A 19,888-nucleotide genomic window follows, 5' to 3' on the forward strand; every position below is an offset into this window, starting at 1 on the left:
TAAGGGTGAAGAGCATAGAATCTGGACTGAGCCAGGGAGAGCTTCACTTTCCACATACATGTTCTTTTTGAATGGTGAGAATATTTAATAACTTTGCATATGAAAAAGGGATAGGAGTCACATTTTGAAAAAAATAGAAGTTACATTTCTGGACATGGTGACGCACAACTCTTGGAAGGCTAAGCAGGAGGATCTTGAGTTGTGAGGTCATTCTAGACTACATAGCAAACTCCAGGCCAACCTGTGCTACAGAATATATATACATACATATATATTCATAATTTAACCAAACTGACAGATCAATAGTTCAGTTCCTAAACTTCTAGTTCCAATCCAGGAATAAAGTTTGTGGGAAGATGAGAACTGTGAGTGACTAATGCCTAGAGGCTTTTAAAATATCATTTGCCCTAGAGGCTCCAATCAGAGGAAATCCCTAATGATAGCTGGACTGTACCTCAGCAGTAGAGCCTGTCTCATGTAGTGTGCACAAGGACTTGGGCACTATCCCTAACACCATAAAATCAAAACATAATTTTAACAATACAACTCTGGGTAATGGTTACTATATTAGTGCTAGGATGAAGAAAGGGAAACATTGGGAAAGAAACACATGAGAAAATGATGTTTTGAAACCCTTGCCCTGAGGAGGAGGAGGAGGAAGAGGAGGAAGAGGAGGAGGAAGAGGAGGAGGAGGAGGAGGAGGAGGAGGAAGAGGAGGAGGAGGAGGAGGAGGAGGAGGAGGAGGAGGAGGAAAGCGCAACAATATTGGACTCAATTTGGTCAGCAGGTCTATTACAGACTGAAAGGAAGTAGGCACATGACAGCCCCAGCGATCACAGGGAGAACAGGAGATGGGCATCAAGGGAATGCAAACAGGCCAAAATATAACTGACAAGAACAATAGTGTCCAGCAAGGCTACAGGGCAGCTCCAAAGGTCCTTCTCAGGCAGGGCTGCCAAACCCTCTTGTCCAACTGCCTGAACTGTTGGGAGATGATGTCTAGTATTATCCTTACTCTGAGCTCAGCAAACTGAAGTCTGGGGTCCAAAAGGCTGATGTGGACCTTTTGGTGGTCCATATCTCAAGCTGAAGACTGTACACTCTCACCCTAGCCTGGATGTTGGAGGCCTACGAGACTATAACTAGTGTCTTCCTTAAAAGGATGGGAAGAGAGAAGGAAGGTCGTTTCCCACGAGTCTAATGAGAGCCAGAGGAAACCAGGATGTTTTCTAGAGAAGGTGAGGCCTGGCCTTTTGGAACTTGGGCCAACCTAAGTTCAAGCTTTCGATGCCTCTTACTAGCTGGGTTACTTTAAACTAGTCCCATAACTTCCTTAAGCCTCATTTCCATATTACATCAAGAAAGTGGGGTATACATAAGGCCTGGATTGGGGGCACACACCTTTAATCCCAGCACACAAGAGGCAGAGATTGTGAGTTTGAGGCCAACCATGTCTACCTATCGAGTTCCAGTGCAGTTAGAGCTACACAGTAGTGAGACTCTGTCTCAAAAAACAGAAAACAGGAAGTGGGGATAATAGTATTAGCCTTGTGATATCAGTACATGTACGTAACAATGAATAATACATTTGAATACCCCTATTTTGCACCACTTTGCCACCTCCATTTCATCTTTCTTTCCTCTCTCTTTCAAGGTACATCTTTCTCAGAACCCTAGGGAATAAGTTTTCAAGGTCGGGCCCCACTACTCACTAGTTCCATGACATCAGGGAAATTACAACCACACACTGCTTTCCCATAAAATGGGGATAGTGGGCTATTTATAAAAGTGGTCTCATAGGACATTCAGAGAACTAAACATGGTAACACATACTAATTTTTTGCCATACTGTGCTAATCAGTTGACCTTTCTTAATTTCCAGAGTCCTGAGCTCAGGCACAGGCCCAGAGGCCATGTCCATACATGTGTGTCTGTAGACAGCCTTTCTCACCTGCCATAGCCCAGAATCAGGCTGATCCTCGAGTACCTAAGAAATGTGGTGTCAAGGGTACCAAATCTGCTTACCAGGGAAGCTGGTGATGGAGATATGGTCCCTGTAAGGAGTCTGGAGCAGCCCTGAGCTCTTGCCAATTTAAGGTGATCAGTACTGGACAGCAGACTCTCATGTCCTGCTAGAGAGAAGCCAGGGGCATGAATAAAGATGAAAGGGTTCAAATCAACTATTGTCCAATTCAGGGTGATGGACACATTTTCCTTCCTCCCATGAGAAGGAGCAGCTCCTGGCACTGGCACATATAAGCTAAACTGCCTCCCTTCTCGCAAACTCCATGTCTCATGCACACTGCCTGAGGCCACTCCAGGCAAGTTCTGACCAGCTCCCCACACACCCTCACCATTCCCTCCCACACCTGCCCCCAAACCCCCATGGCAGTGTGGGTCAACATATGGCAAAGGCACCAAACCCTGATGGTAACCTTCTAGCTTCTCACTCACTCTCCGACTTTTCCCAGGAGTGGGGGCTGCATTTGGACCACAGGGCCCAAGGCCGTTGAAGTATAAGACAACAGCAGTTTTTTCATAAGGGAAGAGAAAGGAACACCGATCACCATGGTTTCAACAGGACCCAACACCTTCCACCCCCCTCCTAATTCAGGAAATTCAGGATGAGGTATGAGGTTTCCAAGCTGGGAAAAAAGTGGTTCTCCCAGCTAGCTCTCTCACAATAGAACCTACCTACCTTCACTTCTCATACAACAGTCACCTCCTTACACCATTATTCAGCCAACAACACAATCAACTGGGAAGGAACTGCCTCCCTCTGGACTCAGCCAAGACTCCTCCTCCAGGAAGTACTTAAATACATGCAATTCTATAGTACTTGATATGTAGGCTTCACCTTTTCCTATAACTTCACAGTGACCGATATAGTATTTGTATACCATTGCCTCTGGGACCTGCTAGGGATAGCGTCAGAAAGCCAGAATGAGCCCAAGGCAATGGCCCTCACAAAGGCACAGACAATTTGATTGTGGGAACTGGCACGGCAACTTCCTGACTTTCAATACTAAAGAAACCCTACCACCAGTTCAACCTAAGTGCAGGGTTCTGGAGAAAGATCTAAGAGATTTCAGTTTGAAACAAAAACTCAGTAACCACCCCATCAACCTGACTATGTATAGCCAGGTCCCTAAGATGAAGAAATTGTCAATCCTGTAAACTCCAAATGGCAAATAATCCTAAAAGCCATTGCTGGGTGTCAAGATGCTTAAGAGAAAATGAGGTTAACAATGCAGTTTCTCCAAAGTTAACCCTAGCACAGAGGTTTTAACCTTCCCAATGCTGCAACCTTTTAATACAATTCTTACTGTTGTGGTATCTCGCAACCATAAAATCATTGCTCCTTCATAAATGTGATTTTGCTACTGTTGTGAATAGTAATGTAAATTTCTGTTATTCAGGATATCTGATAAGTGACCCCTGTGAATGTGCAGTTTGACTCCCAAAAGGGTCTCGACCCACTGGTTGAGAACCACTGCCCTAGCACATGCTCAATAATCAGAAAGTGTTTACTAAACGTGAAATAAATCAAAAGACTTCTTTCATTCAAATGCCATTTGCAGTAATCCAAATTCCTTCTGTTCATACCCACTTAACACAAAGGGAGCGGCTTATACTAGAGAACCCTCTGGATTTTGAAACTAGTGCATCTTCCTTTGGGCCTTGGCTCTACTGGTTAACTCTTTATGTGACTGTACATAAGTCTTTGTACTTAATTTGGAGAGAGAAAGATCATGAAAGATGAGAACACAAGCAAGCAGAGTGGCCATGTCATCAGCCCACTCCTTTCCGCTCTGTCGGTCACCAGAGCCTGGCTCTCATGGCAAACAATCATCGTGTATCTTATTTGAATACCAAACTCTACGCTGGAATAGACAAATAACTACCGACAGACAAATAGATGGGTAGTAGCTCATAGAAAAGACAGTGGGAAGATGGGCTTCCACAGAGCAAACAGTGAGGGCTAGGAAGATGGATCAGCAATTAAAAACATAGACTGCTTTTGTAGAGGACCTGAGTTCAGTTCCCATACTCAGGTTGGGTGGCCCACAAATCTTTGTAAGTCCAAACCCAACAAATCTGACACCCTCTTCCGGCCTCTGCAGGCATCGTACACATATGGTGCAATCTCAAACACAAACATACACATACATACCTAATTAAATAAAAACAAGTATTTAAAAAGAAAGCAAAGAAACATGGAATGCTAAGGAGGTAACGCTATCTCATCTTCGGGAATTGTAAAACCATTATCTAAATTTAGGGTTCTCTCATTTCCAGACCCATGAGAGAATGCAAGCCCTAAACTCTAACTGATTGATTTATCAGAAAACAACTTGGTACCAAAAGAAAATGGACCAAGGACTTGGACAGATAATTCATAGAAGAAATACAAATGTCAATAAATACTGATAGATGAAAAGTGCAAAAACTGCTTACTCTCACTAGTAACCAAGCAAATATAAAGTGCAGGACACTCAGACTTGATAGACTATCAAATTACTGCACAAAATGTTTGAAAGGCATGGGTTGAAGCTAGCTTTTGGACACACTGTTGACAGAACAAAGTGTGTCAGCCTTTCGGTGCAATTTCCTCAAGAGCTTGTGATGCCATAGTTCTGCTTCTAGAAATATATAAAGATGTAATCATAGATATGCCCATATGTAAAGAAATTGATCGCACCATTATTTATAATAAAAAATTGGAAATTCCAAAACTTGTGACTCTAGAGGGAGGGTCTTAGATATATTGTAGAGTCATACAGAAGTATTTTCTAAAAATTCCTAATGATAAAGGAAATGTTAAGTTTAAAAAATCCAACTTTATGGGATGGGGGTTTTGTGGAGGGGTAACTGGGGAGGGGGATATCATTTGAAATGTAAACAACTAAAATGATTAATAAAAAAGAAAGCCGTTGGGGGCTGGAGAGATGGCTCAGTGGTTAAGAACAATGACTGTTCTTCCAGAGGTCCTGAGTTCAAATCCCAGCAACCACATGGTGGCTCACAACCATCTGTAATGAGATCTGATACCTTCTTCTGGTGTGTCTGAAGATAGCTACAGTATACTTATAATAAATAAATAAATAAGTCTTTAAAAAAAAAAAAGAAAGCCGTTAAACCAGTATATTACATTAAGAAAGTAAAAAAATCCGACTTTAAAATGTTATTTAGGATTTGGAATATAGCTCAGTGATAGAGTGTTTGTTTGCTTTGTATGTGTGGGGCCCTAAATTTAATTCCAAGCTCTGTAAAAAAAATTAATAATGATAATAATAATAATAATAAATTAAACTACATTGCTAATTGAATCATTTACAGAGGTGGGCCACGAGCCTAGAAAAGAATATACCAAAACATGAATAGTGATTATGGTGTTTTGGTGATGTTTATGGGAGATTTTTTGAAAGTCCTCTTATTTTCAGCAGTGACTAGGAACATTTTTTAAAGCACATCAAGGGTAGGAGAGGAGGAAAGCCCTTTTTTCTTTCTAAGCTTCCTAAATATTTGAGTTAGAAAGGAACCTGAGATAATCTGGTCCACTGGTTCCCAACCCCAATGCTCTCTTGCTTATGCAATATGTTGCATGGCACCCTTTACCACCCTCAAATGAACTAGAAAGTTTAACATAATCTATTTAAAGCTTCAAACCCATCAATATTATGTATAGTTATTCCTCTGTATCTGTTACCTCAACTGTTAGGGATACCACAATCTGTAGGTGCTCACATACAATTTTATAGTACTTACATAGGCCCTTAGGCACCACTGCCCTTGTGTACTTAATGACAGTTGTAGATGACTTATAATAACTAATACAATGTAAGTCTTACATGAAGTGCTATTATACTGAATTGGGGAATATTGACACATAAAAGTCTGTATATGCTTAGTACATATGCAGGTTGCTTTTGGTTTGTTTTGAGACAGGCTCTCACTGTGTAGCCCTGGTTGGCCTGGAACTCACTATGTAGACTAGGCTGGTCTGAAACTCACAGATTTACCTGCCTCTGCCTCCTGAGAGCTGGGATTAAAGGGGTGTGCCACCACTGCCAGGCCCAGATGAAGTTTCTAAGAACATCTTAAATCTAGGGTTAGTTGAGTCTGTGAATACGAAACTCTAGGAATTGAAGAACCTACTGTACTAGCTATACTAGCTATACTAGAAAGTGAAAATTTTAAAGAAAATAATTTATAACACATTTTAATATAAATACTTGGGAATGAATATTCCAAGACATATAATAAAGTTCAAGGTATATCCTACTATCTGTAGAATCGCTGTTGAATGCAATATAAAGACTCACACAGGTAGGTTGTGTTGGCAACTTCAATACCCATGAATGGCACTCCAGAGAGTGACAGGAATAGCTCCCAGCAAGATTCCAAACAAAAGTAAAACACCACCTTTCCACAATTTACATACTGGCAGCATTCCTGGAAACTTAGTGTACATTCCCATTACAAAATCATTTTGCATTCATTTATGAAATTACTAAGAATGGCAATTATACCAGTTTTCCACCTACATTCATGTTCAATGGGGTATCTGAACGTTCTTGAGATGTATGTGCATACATATTCCCCTTTTACGTTTACCCAAAACATACAATTCACCAATACTCTTTCTTATGTGTTGGGCTGCAACCTTTAAAACTAATGATATTCAGATTTTGAACCTTTGAGAACAGCAAGAGATTCCTAGAATGTATTCTCAAAAGTAATACAAATGTCTTTTGAATTACTGGGAACATGATTCTTTAGTAGTACCATAAGAAAAAAATAGTTTTTTTAGGGGAAAAAAATCTATTAACTGTGATCTCTTGGTGTTTTTCTCTAGCCTGGCTCTAGCCTCAGGAGTATAAAATGAACTGAGTTGGAAGAAAGGACTAACAGGGCCAGGCTACGGGGAGCAAGAAGGAGGCTAAGTTGCTAGGTTACCACTTGAACCAATCTAAGTGGTCCCACAGGGGTACCAGAAACAGGACAGGTCTCTTCTCTGGCCCACTAAGTTGAAGGTCCTCTCAAATCTCAAAGGAAGGGGGAGAGGTGTTTTCCAAAGGTGAGGGAGGGGCCCAATTACTAGTACTAGACACAAGTAAAGAAATGAGGCAGAAGCACAAAGAAACAGACAGCCCTGTATTTCTAAAACCATTCAAGTCTCCTTCATTAATTGGCTTCCCCCCAAAAGAAAGATTTATTAAGAAATACCAGAGAGTGAAAAACCCCAACACATACACATTTGTAGGCTCACACAAAAGTGCAGAGATTTACATATTAAATTGCTTTTAAGTTAGAAAATAGATTTAAAAACAAAATACTTTTCTCCCAAACAAGGTAGAGATTTGGTCAGTAGGAAAAGGGGCCTCAGGGGTAAGGGCAGGATGGTCGGAATGGGAAGAATGGAATTTACCTGCTATAGAATTAGAATCAACCTCTAATCCAACCCCACTCCTGGGAAAAAACGAAAAGGAGCAATAATGATCTCAGCTAGGGCCAGGAGAGCCAAAGGGCAAACGTTTCCCCTTCCCTCTGAGGTTTTGGATCAGCGCCAACCATCCTGGCCCCGGGGGAAGTGGGGTGGAGGAATGGAGAAGAAAGGGAGAGCTGGAGAGAGTGTCAGCCATTAAAAACAAACAATATAAGGCCTCTTTCCCCAGAGAAAGATCAATTCTTCAATCTCTCCTCTGATCAGAGCTCAGACTAGGGACAATCCCAGCTGGTATATATGGTATGAATGGGACAGGTCTTCAGGCCAAGGTCTTAAATACAGAAGGTTTAAGGTTTACTTGAGAGAGAGAGAGAGAGAGAGAGAGAGAGAGAGAGAGAGAGAGAGAGAGAGAGAGAGAGAGAGGAAGGATAGAGAAGAGAGGAGTGTGAGGAAGCAGATTTATAAAACAAAACAAACAAAAACAAACCAAAAACATTTTGCACTAGAGATAAAAGATTTCCATTTTGATCCTTCCCACCAGAAAGAGAAAGCTCTTCTGGCCAACCCAAGGGGCAGCAGAAGAGTAGCTGAGGTAAATCGAGGGAGGAAAGAAACCCATCCTGGCCCACAGGTGGAGATGGACTGGGTACTGACTAGAAAGGGAGTCCCATGAGGACCAGGTTGATTGGAAAAAAACAAAACCAAGAGCACACACATTAAAAACTGAGTACCTTCCGCACTCTCTCTGATTGCCCTCATTTTGAACTAACTGAAATTGAACTGTAAGAACCAAACTGAGAGAGGGAAAAAGGGAGTGGGGAGAGGAGAAGCAGATAGGAGAGGAATCTGAATCAATCTCTCTCCAGTGACTCTTTCCCCCAGAAATATTAAATTCAAAGCCCACAACAACCAAAAACAAAAAGACACAGAGAAACCTGGGAGCAGCCAAATTTCACTAATTACAAGTAACCGGAAAGAGTGAGCTAGGAGTCTCGAGTATAGACCATTTGAAAAGAAATGCATGCTATCAGTTGTAAAAGATCACTAATGAAATATTTCCAAGGGGTGGCCCTGGTGAGCCTGCTTCAAAAGCCAAGACCCACTTGCAGATAACAGTGTCCATCTACCTAAGACAGTATCCTAGTGAAGTACGTGTTCTCTTTAGGAAGTGGAATCCCTCTACTCTCCCAGTCTTCTTCACACTGTATATTGCTTGGAAGTCCTGTGTTCGTAGTCCAGATAAGATAAACTTCGGCCCAGATTTAAATAGATCAATGGAGAGGTTGAATTTGAGAGGTATCTATCTCCTGAACCCAAGGGTACCCTGGAAAATGGAAGTAACAAGCAACCCCTTCTACACCACCCACCCACCCTCTGACCCAACACACAAACACATTCACAACCCCATGGTGGTTCTTGAAATGGAAGAGGAAGGAGGAGGCAGGCATCTTGCATTAGACACAGTTTAATCACCTTCAAATAGATTAAAAGTCGTGGTTTGCACCCCTCCCTGTCCCCGTAAGTCATCCAGACAAGACCCTGGCTTAGAAAGAGAAAAACACAGGTGCTCTAGGAAATATAGCCACATATAATACATAGATCTTCTTCCCTGAAGTAGCGCAGGTCCTGAGCAGAGCAGCCTGGGGGGCTACAGTCCACCCCCAGGATGAAGTGGCTCTTGGACTCTGCCGGTGGAAGTGCTGGAAGAGTAGGGGCTTGGATGAAGCCCCTGGTGTGGTTACCATTGCCAGAGGTGGGCTGAGGCCTTGGAGTGGGATACCCGGGAGGGCAGCAGTGCTGGGCTTTCCCTCACTCAGCCAAGGCTTAATGGAAGTACTGTCTAGCCTTTCTCTCTCTCTTTTTTGAGGGGATGAAGAGGGAGAGGAGGGGAGAGGAGGGTAGAGGAGAGGAGAGGAGAGGAGAAGAGTGGAGAGGAGAGGAGAGCCTCTCTGTGCCTTGGCTTCCCCATTTGTGCATTCATGGCCTCTGTAGGCCTTACACAAGAAGTCTGAGGGGTAGTGTTTAAGTGAGCACTCAGGCTTCCCCTGAGGAAAAGGAACCAGCAAAGTGCAGACTTTTATTCCTGCCAGTCCTGCTCCCAGTGGAAGCAGGAGTCAAAAGGAGAAAATGAAAGTGGACTAATGAGCAAAGAGGGGAGATGAGACAGAGAGTGTGAGGGGCTGTATTGTTGGCATCTCATCAATGCTTATTGAGAACAGCACAAGCATTGAAGTTTCTGGAGAACCTATGAGAAATGTATTATTTCTACCATGACTACTTATCTATAGCATCTAATGGGGGGAAAGAGTGGGACTTGGATGTTAGAAAGTAGATGAGGGGCAGGGAGAAAAGAGAAGCTACAGAAATAAATACAAGTGGAAGGTACCTGCCCTATTCCTAATGGGATTGGCTGGCAATGCTGGCACTTTGGAGCCAGGAGAATCCTCCAGCACCCCTCTCCAAGCCTCATTAGTTCTGAAGGAGTCAAGAGCCCAGTTAGGATTCCCTGGCCAGAGGTCTCTGTGACTGCCTCTGGATTTGGGACAGGCAGCAGCTGGAAAGGACTTGAGTCAGCCTTGAGGCTCTTTAGCCCCCAAAAAGAGGCCAATGACCGCCAGCAGGAGAGCTAGGATCTGGAGGGAAGAGAAGGGGAGTCCAAGGACACCTTGTGGCTGAGACAATGGGAAACCAGTGCCATGTCCCAAGAGACCCATTTGTCCAGTTACCAATGTGACTGGCATCTTCTGCCACTGTCTTAAGTCCAAACATTAAAAAAAAAGTTTGCAGCAAGAAAATGCCAGTGTGTAATTGGGTGACTAAAGACCAAAGAAAAACCGTAATAAGGGACAGCTTATTTGCTCTCTGTCTCAGGTTGATCGTCTCCCCTGAAATCTCTCATAGCCCTAATGAAACACAAACAAAAGTCTCTTCCATAGAGAGGCTACTTCTCAGCTTCGGTTGCCTCCTGTGGTGGCTCTGGCGGCTCTGGAGGTGGCATCTCTTCAGGAGTGCTGCTGTCCTCAGGCGTCTCATTAGAGTTCATATGATCTGTTGAGGCCTGAGAAGTAAAAGATATCAGAGTCAACACAAAGTTCTCTCTCTCTCTCTCTCTCTCTCTCTCTCTCTCTCTCTCTCTCTCTCTGTCTGTCTGTCTGTCTGTCTAAATGCAGATGATCCAAAGGTATTGAGTTCTTCCTCGAAAACCTTCAACCACAGTGACATTAAAGCTACACAGCCAAGGTCACCAATCTCAGCCCCAAGACCAGGCTCTCATCATCTTAGCGAGAATGCACCTGCAGCTTATTTAAGGTCTATCCTTAACTGTTATGGACAGATGTTTCTACTATTATTAACAATGATAATAACATAAAACATAAATAATTATATGCAAGCACACCCACCACAACAGCATTATTATACCGTTCTAGTTTAACAAGGTCTGACCCAACAGTCTTCAATCCTGGTTCTGTCATAACAGGGAATTTATTAGCCCAAACCAATGAAAGTGGTCTCAAATGATACATATGGTTTAAAATGTCTCCTAAGTGATTCTTTTTTTCCAATGTTTATTTCCATTTTACTGTATTGGTATTTAGCCAGTATGTATGTCTGTGTGAAGGTGTTGGATCCCCCGGAACTGGAGTTACAGACAGTTGTGAGCTATCATGTGTGTGGTGTGAATTGAACCCAGGCCCTCTGGAAGAGTAGCCACTGCTCTTAACCACTGAGCCATCTCTACAGGCCCCTGCGAAATGATTCTAAAATACATCTTCTCTTATATTCAACGGAGAACCTCTAACCTATACTGTTATTATTTGGGACCAGTCTCATTAGAAAAATGATATCGAAGATGATGACAGTAACATGGAAACACACTTGCTGTCCCTTAAAATGCAAAGGACACACTTGGCGGGAGAGGATAATAACCTTACAAAAAGTATGCACATAAAATAAGATGCTATTTTGAAATAAAGTTTAAATCTAAAAATCTACTAGAATGAAAACAGGTTTGGCTAGGTTTCAGAATATGACTACTATACAAAGATTAATTGTGTTTTTCTACACTCTTAATGAGTGATACAAAATGAAATTAGGAAATCAAGAACAAAATAGTTATGTAACAAAAGATACATTTAACACTACAGCATCAAAGGGAGCCAAGATAAAAAACAAAACAAACAAACCAAAAAAACCAGTCCAAGCTTTTTGGTTCCCTTCCTACCTGTCAGAGAGTTACCGTCTCACTACATCATGACATGGAAGCAAGAATGTCAGTAAGGGGGACAGATATGTTTTTTTCTGTGCTTCCTCTCCCTCTCCTTCTCCCTCTACCTCCCACCTCCCCCACCCCCTCCCCTCCCTCTCCCTGCCTGCCTGCCTGCCTACCTGTCTGTCTGTCTGTGTCTTTCCTGTGAGTGTAGGTGTGCATGTGCGTGTGTATGTGTTGCAAGTACCCTAGCACTGAGCTCCATCTTCAGCAAAAGATTGCCATGTTAATGGCTCAGAAAGTGTGCTATGGCAGCAATGTTCCTCGAATTGACCTATAGAGTCAATGTGATCTCTATCAAAATTCCAGCTGGCTTCTTCAAAGAAACTAAAAAGCTTTAAGATAATCCTAAGGTCCATTCAGGATTTCAAGGAACCACGAATAGCCAAAAAAACAAAGAGGAAAAAGAAGAATAAAGCTGAAGAAATAGTACTTCCTGTTTTCAAAACTGTTCAGTGCTAAAGCAACAGACAAATTGTATTATAGGCACAAGAACAGAAATATAGATCAACAGACTGTAACTGAGAGTCCGGAAATAAACACACATTTAAGTCAATTGATTTTCTACAAGAGTGTCAAGATAATGGCATAGACTTTTCAACAAATGGTAGAAAAAGAACCAGATACCCACAGACAAAAATAACTAAATAAATGTATGTTCTCTACTTCTTACCATGTATAAAAATCAACCCAAAACAGATCAAAAATATAAATGTAAAAGCTAAAACTACAAAACTCGTAGAAGAATCAGGGGAATACCTGTTCACAACCTTAGATTAGGTAACAGTTTCTTAGACATGGCACCAAAACACACGCAATAAAAGAGAAATTGATATACATTAAGACAGCACACATGGGCTATAGGGATGACTCAGTGGGTAATGTGCTTGCTGGATAAACACGAGGACCTGAGTTTAATCCTTAAGACCCAGGGCTGCGGCAAGTCAAGAGTGGTGGCATGCTTTTCTAATCCCAGCAGTGGCACATGGCAGGGTCACTGGGGTTTGATACACAGCCAGTAAACTCTATTTGGTGAGCTCCAGGCCAGTCAGAGAGGCTCCCTAAACACACACACACACACACACACACACACACACACACACACACACACACACACGCATACATATGCATGCATGCACACACATTCACATGGGGTAGGGGGAAAAGCAAACAAAAGATTTGAATAAATATTTCCCTTGGGAAGATATACAAATGACTAATACTCAAATGGAAAGATGTATGCATCATTAGTCATCAAAGAAATGCAAATCAAAGCCACAGTGAGATAACACTCCACATCTACAGAGGCTAAAATAGAAATGATCAGATAATCCATCAGATACTTCTAGTGGGAACGAGGAAATGGTGCAACCACTGTGGAAAGCATCTCAGCAGCGTCTCAAAAGATGTTAATATTTAATTTCTGTAATAGAGAGTTACCACCTCTCTCAGTAATTTCACTCCGAGGACTATAGCCAAGAAAAATGAAAGCCTATGTCCATGCAAAAACTTGCACAGAGATGCTCACAGTAGCACTGCTTATAATATCCAAAAAGGTGGAAAAGTCACTTGCCGAGTAAACATGATGGCTTAAGTTTGATTTCTGTGAGAAAACTCTTTAAAAATTATTGGGGTTGGGGATTTAGCTCAGTGGTAGAGCTCTTGCCTAGGAAGCACAAGGCCCTGGGTTCTTCGGTCCCCAGCTCCGGAAAAAAGAAAAAAAAATTGTCACCTGACTTCCACACGTGCGCTGTGGCATACCCATGCCTAGGCTCACACATACATGCCACATAAACACACACCATAGTAATGATAACTAAAATTTTAGAAATAAAAAACAAAATGTGGAAACGGTGAATGGACAGATAAAACATGGTGTATCCGTGTGAGAGGATATGAGTCTGCTATATAAAGGAATGAAGTACTGCCACATATAACACAGATCAGCATTGAAGTATTATGCCAGGGGGCCTGGGGACCTCATTGGTAGAGTGCTTGCCTAGCATGTATGAGGCCCTGGGATCCATCCCTATACCATACCATAACACACACACACACACACACACACACACACACACACACACGGTATCTTGGTGAGGAGGGAGTTATACAAGGTTTCTTAACACAGAGGATAAGGAATTTTTTTTATTTAATTGTGACAATCATATAAGCATTTACTAAGGAACTGCATATTTTAAACAGGCATCGTATGGTATTTACGTTGTATCTCAATAAAGGTCTTAGAAGGAAATTTCAAATTTTTAGGAACATATTTTGTGAAATATATCTTGCCCTAGGTGCCTGGGAGAATGCTTACATGTACAGTATACCAATGTAAGTATATCACTAACCGACCTAACATGCTCCTCTGTCCACAGCTTGGCCCCTTTTAGGTTTCCCTAATCAAGCTACTTGCCACACACACAGTGATGCTCTGGTTTCTTCTCCCTCATGTCCACCCAACAGGAAATGCTCTCCCAGCAGGACTTCATTCAGTTTGCTAGCTGGTGTAGCCCTAGCACCTATGAAAGTAGTTGGCACCAAATAACTGATCAATACGTGTCTAAGGAATGAGTAAATCTTCATCTGTGTCAAGGGTACACTGATCTGAAAGTGGTATCAGGACATAATCAGAGACAGGGAAGCTGAAGAAATCAGGATACAAAATCGCAGTTATATTTTGAAGCTGTCTAGTGGGCCTACAGGGTCTCTTATCACCTACACAGCGACACTTACTGGGCTCTGTGGCAAGAGGCTACTGCTGGTCTCTTGAGTACTTGGAGGTCGACTTCCACTTTCCTCCAGTGGCAAAATACCCCTCCGATCCAGGACACTGACAGAAACAGAAGAACGAATCAAAGACTTGACATGCACTTGTCTATCAGCTCAGTCCCCCCTGAACCTTGGTCTGTACATCAGAAAGCACAAACATGCCTTCAGCAATGTGTCCTGACCCCAGCACACATCTGTCCTCCATTTACTCTTCCACAAACTGGAGGATGTCACATTAATCAGGGAACAAACAAACAATACAGCCAGCCCATGGTTTTATGGCTCATGTAGATATGGTGCCATGTGACAACTCCTAGGAAGACTTAGTTGATATCAGGAAGTTCCATGCAGAAGAATGCAGCAGAGCAGGCAAGGGGATGGGTTTGAGCGTCCAAGGCATTACTGTTACTTGAGTACCTTGGGGGCAAGGGGCCACAAAGCACTTCACAGCAGTTCTTCACAATGTTTCCATGACTGTACGGATTCTGCACACGGTTCTTCCCTGTCCACGATCCTTTGATCTGCAAGATACGAGCCAAGGCTTACATTGAAAAAGTCTGCTGTAGAAACACGGGCAGTATGGGCTAATGAAGAAGTGCAAGAGGCAATAATTACACAATAAACTGAATGCACTACATGTCACTGCCCTGTACACTCAAAACAGTTAAAGGTGTCACACACCCTGGAAGCCTAGAACTTGGGAGGCCAAGGATGGGATTCTGGGTGCTAGGGCAACCTAGTCCACAGAGTAGTCTCAAAATCCCACAAAAATAAATTAAGAAAAAAATTGTAAATGGTTGAGATGGTATGGATGCTGTATGGCGTATACATTTTTAAACAAAATTAATGAAAAGAAAATAGGGGCCAGGGAGAGAGTTCAGTGGATTTAAAAAAAAGGCATTTATTTGCCACCAAGCCTGACAGGTTGTCATCAAGACCCACAGGATAAAAGGAGAGAACCAAAGTGTCCTCTGATATTCCACAGTGCAGTTGTGTGTGCACATGTGCACAGATTAATAAATCTAGTTTGCAAAAGAAATAGTTGAACATGAAAATATAAGAGTAAAAAACCCACAAATGTACATGTTCTATTTTTATCTTAAAATACAGTGTACATATGAACTCACAGGGACCGTGACAGCACCACAAGACCTGCACAAAATGCCAGCACAGAGAAAGGATAGAACTCTAAGTTCTACCAGGAACCAAGAAGCTATTTACAATTGATGCCTGCAGGGAAAGGAAAGGTCCGTCCTCCCCAGTGGAGTGTCCTTGGATATAAGAACCACACTCCAGGGTAGGCCCCACCCATGCCCAGGAGTTGGTTGGACTCACAAACAGATTCTGTGTTTTGTTTTGCGAGCTATGGGAGTGTGCCTTTTGTTTTGTTTTACTTTTGGTCTAGAATTTTGGGGTTTTTGATTTTTTTCTTTCTTTTAAGAAAAAAAGACTATGAAGTCAGGTGGATATGGAGGTGGGGAAGATCTGGGATAAGTTGAGGGAAGAGAAAAATATGGCCAAAATATATTGTACTAAAAATCGTTAAATAAAAATGAAATTTAAACTATAGTGTATATGGAAACAAATGAGATCAAACCTACACAAGTTTAGAAGACTATAAATCATGTCATTAACAAAAGCGATAGGTAGTGGGGTTGGGGATTTAGCTCAGTGGTAGAGCGCTTGCCTAGCAAGCGCAAGGCCCTGGGTTCGGTCCCCAGCTCCAAAAAAAAAAAAGAAAAAAGAAAAAAAAAAGCAATAGGTAGAAGGTAAGGTTACAGGCATTTATTCATTTCTTCAACTCTATTTTCTCATTATCCATAATGAACATGAATTGGCAGTTCCTTAAAAGTAAATATTTATTTGATGCATTTATCCTTCTCCATTCCAAATTTAGAAGCACCAACTACCCTTTTTGATCTTGTTGATTGCCTGCTCTGAAACTAGGTCTAGCTATGTCAGTCAAGCAAGTCTCTTTGTCACTACACAGCTCAGAACAGCCTTCCCCTTGACATCTTCCTGTTTCAGTCTCTCTAGCAAGCGAATAGGAGTGTTCAATCACACTAGGGCTTTGACTAGTCTTTTTTTTTTCTTCTTCTTCTTCTTCTTTTTTTCGGAGCTGGGGACCGAACCCAGGGCCTTGCGCTAGCAAGCGCTCTACCACTGAGCTAAATCCCCAACCCCTTGACTAGTCTTTAAGTACCCATACCTAGTCAAAAGACATGTCTATCCAATTTTTCAACCTCTTCCTAATGTTTTACGGCATTCCACTCCAAAAAAGGCTGTCTGCCTTTTATTTAACCACCTCCCAAATCCACGTCTTTTTTCCCCCATTTGTCTCATCCTTCCAGGCCCTGGACACATGCTTGCTTTCCTAGCAGGTAATAAGGAAACTGGCGGTGGAAAGAAGGATACAGAGCAGGGAGAGAAGGTTGACTCACGTCTTCATTGGTAGTCTGGTTGAGAGCCACAAGGAAAGTGTGAAATCCAGTCAGCCCCACAACAGACCAGAGAGTGAAGAAGCAAATGAGGACTTCCAGAACAGTGAGGTTAGGTTAAGGAATGTTGGAGAACGTATGGTAGGTATGGGACCTGATGTTTCATTTCAGATTCGTGAGATCAGTCACACCCTCTTTACCTCTCGGAACAAGTACCACAGAAAGCCAAATTATGTGCCTATAACTACAGATGAATTCTAAACTTCACTGAATAGATCCCTTATGAAAGTTAATGCATTTCTGTTTATTCACTATGAATAAATAAATCTCTAGCATTCACAGTGTGTATCATTTTCCTGTTTGTCATTGGCTCTCTGCAGAGGACACTGAGGAAGATGCCAAAGCTAAACAATGTTGCCCACCACTGTTAATGGAAATCCCACCAAGAATAAACGTTTTAAATGAAAAAAATCAGTGGGATGGAAACAAGATGTGGTTTATCCAAATCTCTTCTAAATCCCCTTTTCAGAAATGTAGGCACTGCACAAAATAAGCCTTCACTGAAACAAGAGGGCAGGGCTTCTAGCACATAGCACAAAAGCGCACTGCCATAGAGGGCAGTCAGCTAGAGGAGTCAAGGCTGAGTCTAGACCGGACCCTTGTAGGGCAGGAGGAGCCAAGAAAGAGGTGAAGGGTAAGCCTCCCTTAGAGTCCTGACAAGTTTCCGTTCTAGTTGCTAACACTAGGACTACACTTGTTAATTTTAGGCTTTGGCATTCACTGACGTCTGGAAAACTAGATAGTGGGAGAGCTGCAGGGAGAAAACATGCTGGCAAGCAGTTTCCAACGGCTTCACACGGACGAACTGCCAGGGAGGATATGTTCCAGGAGTTTCTTTCAATGTCTCCAGGAAGCCAATTTTCAAGGATTCTGTGAAATTGGTAAGAGGAGCAGAAAGAAAATTTAGTGACTTTAGTAGGAAAAAAATATATATATACATATATATATGTATATATATATCTATCTCCATCCTTATCAACTACCCACTTCCTCATCTCCCTGTCCTGTGCTATATACTCTGACAAGAGAGAGGGTCCCACTAGGGCAAGGGTATAGTTTCCCTTTTACCTACAAGCTGGTGGCTGGATTCACATCCCCAACATACTCCAATGCTTAGGCACTGGACCAGAGCCGAGAGAAACCAAGCTGAGAGAGGTTCCCTTTCCCCTTCCCAGGCCCCAAATATAGACACGTAGTCAGATGGTAACAGATGAAAGAAACTAGAAGTCCCCAAGAAAGACCTTCTTCTCATCTATGCCCCTTCCTTGTGTGATATCCAGCTTAGAGCGCCTCCCTTTTCAAGACCACTTGCTTAGCTCCACACTCTACCTGTCCTTAAGTGTTATGTGTGTGTGTGTGTGTGTGTGTGTGTGTGTGTGTGTGTGCGTGCGTGCATGCGCATATGTAAACATGTGGGTGTGTGTTTTCCATCTTTTGAGTATACCCTGATCCACTAACAGGTATATCTTAAGACACAGAATGAGAGGGTGTGTAGAGACAAATACATACCCAACCTTCTGAATCACTTCAGAACCACCTGGTACTCTGGATATGGCTCAGAAATTATGGGCTCATTCTTGCCAGCAGATGGCCAGAGAGAAGGCCAGAATAATCAGTAAATATCTACCAATATAAGCTGAGATTTGTAGTTCAGCTCAAGAGCAGACAATACTACTTGCCCTGTCTGCCCCTGAACAATGTACCACCCACCATAAGTCCAACTTCCCCTAAGCTCCTCTCAGGCCTTTCCCCGCCCATTGTCAGCACAGTGACAATACTGCGTATACTCACTGAGGGCCACATAGACGATGTTAAAGGCGAAGACATAAATTGTGAGGAGGGAGAGAGAGAGGATGAAGAGGTAGAAGTAGCGGTAGTTCCTCTTTCCAACACAGTTTCCCACCCAGGGGCAGTGATGGTCGAAGCGCTCTGTGGGAGAAAGAGAGCTCAATGCCAAACCTTGAACAAGAGCAAGCTACCTACCACCCATACAGCAACTAACCCAAGAACTCAAGGAGCTGGGCACACCTTTAATCCCAGCACCTGGGAGGCAGAGGCAGGCGGATCTCTTGAGTTTGAGGCCACCCTAGTCATATAGTGTGTTCTAGACCAGCCAGAACTACCTAGTGAGACTTGTCTGAAAGAAAAGGAGGGAGGAAGGGTGGCAGAGAGGGAGGGAGGGAGGAGTTGACATTCTTTATCAAAATGTTTTCACCACTAGCTCCTTCAATCTTGTGATGACTAATCTTTCAGCCTGACAATATCAGGAATCAACTAAAACTCAAGCCTGTAGGGGATTTTCTTAATCAGATTACTTGGGCCAGGAAGACTCACCCTAAATGTGGGCCACATAAAAGAACATGGAAAAAAGAACATAAACTAAAAACCAGACTGACTGAACATAGACTGAAGACCAGAAATTCTCTAGGAATCCCCCAGGATTCTAGCACCAAACTGAGACTGCTGCCACATATCCAGTCTCATGAACTAAACAACTACTTGGCCTTTTTATAAGGGAACAGCCACTATTGGACTAGCCAGACCATAGTCTGTAAGCCATTCCGATACAGATACACACATATATTTATTCTATCAGTTATGTCTTTTAACCCTGACTAAACAAATCGTCACAACTACACTTAATGCCAGTTAAAAAGATATTTTCTCACTTGACTGATCAAGAGACAAAGGCTTTAAACAATCCAGTAATCTGAGTTACTCTGTCAGTTAAGAGCAGAGGCATTGCTTTTCCCTATAAAAAATGTTAGCAGACGGACCTACTAAATTCAGAAAATAAATTGAAAAATTAGCACCATGAATTTTTTGACCTATATTTATTAAATATATAAATCAACAATATACTATTCTTAAAATGGTATGGCATAATTCAATGAAACAGAA

The 19,888-nt window shown here is 42.3% G+C and overlaps 1 protein-coding gene across 2 annotated transcripts in view; it reads right to left on the bottom strand.

The window, feature by feature from the left end:
- Positions 1-8,899: 8,899 nt before the first annotated feature.
- Positions 8,900-19,888, bottom strand: part of Zdhhc9 (zinc finger DHHC-type palmitoyltransferase 9) — a 35,897-nt gene continuing 24,908 nt past the window's right edge. For both annotated transcript variants that reach the window (NM_001039016.2, XM_006257521.5), the window contains 6 exon segments: positions 8,900-10,508; positions 14,454-14,550; positions 14,907-15,010; positions 16,931-17,033; positions 17,809-17,857; positions 18,779-18,916. In NM_001039016.2, coding sequence (NP_001034105.2) covers positions 10,392-10,508; positions 14,454-14,550; positions 14,907-15,010; positions 16,931-17,033; positions 17,809-17,857; positions 18,779-18,916 — 608 coding nt within the window. In that variant the 3' untranslated portion in view covers positions 8,900-10,391.

Source organism: Rattus norvegicus, chromosome X, assembly GCF_036323735.1.
Source record: "Rattus norvegicus strain BN/NHsdMcwi chromosome X, GRCr8, whole genome shotgun sequence".
Taxonomy (NCBI): Eukaryota; Metazoa; Chordata; class Mammalia; order Rodentia; family Muridae; genus Rattus; species Rattus norvegicus.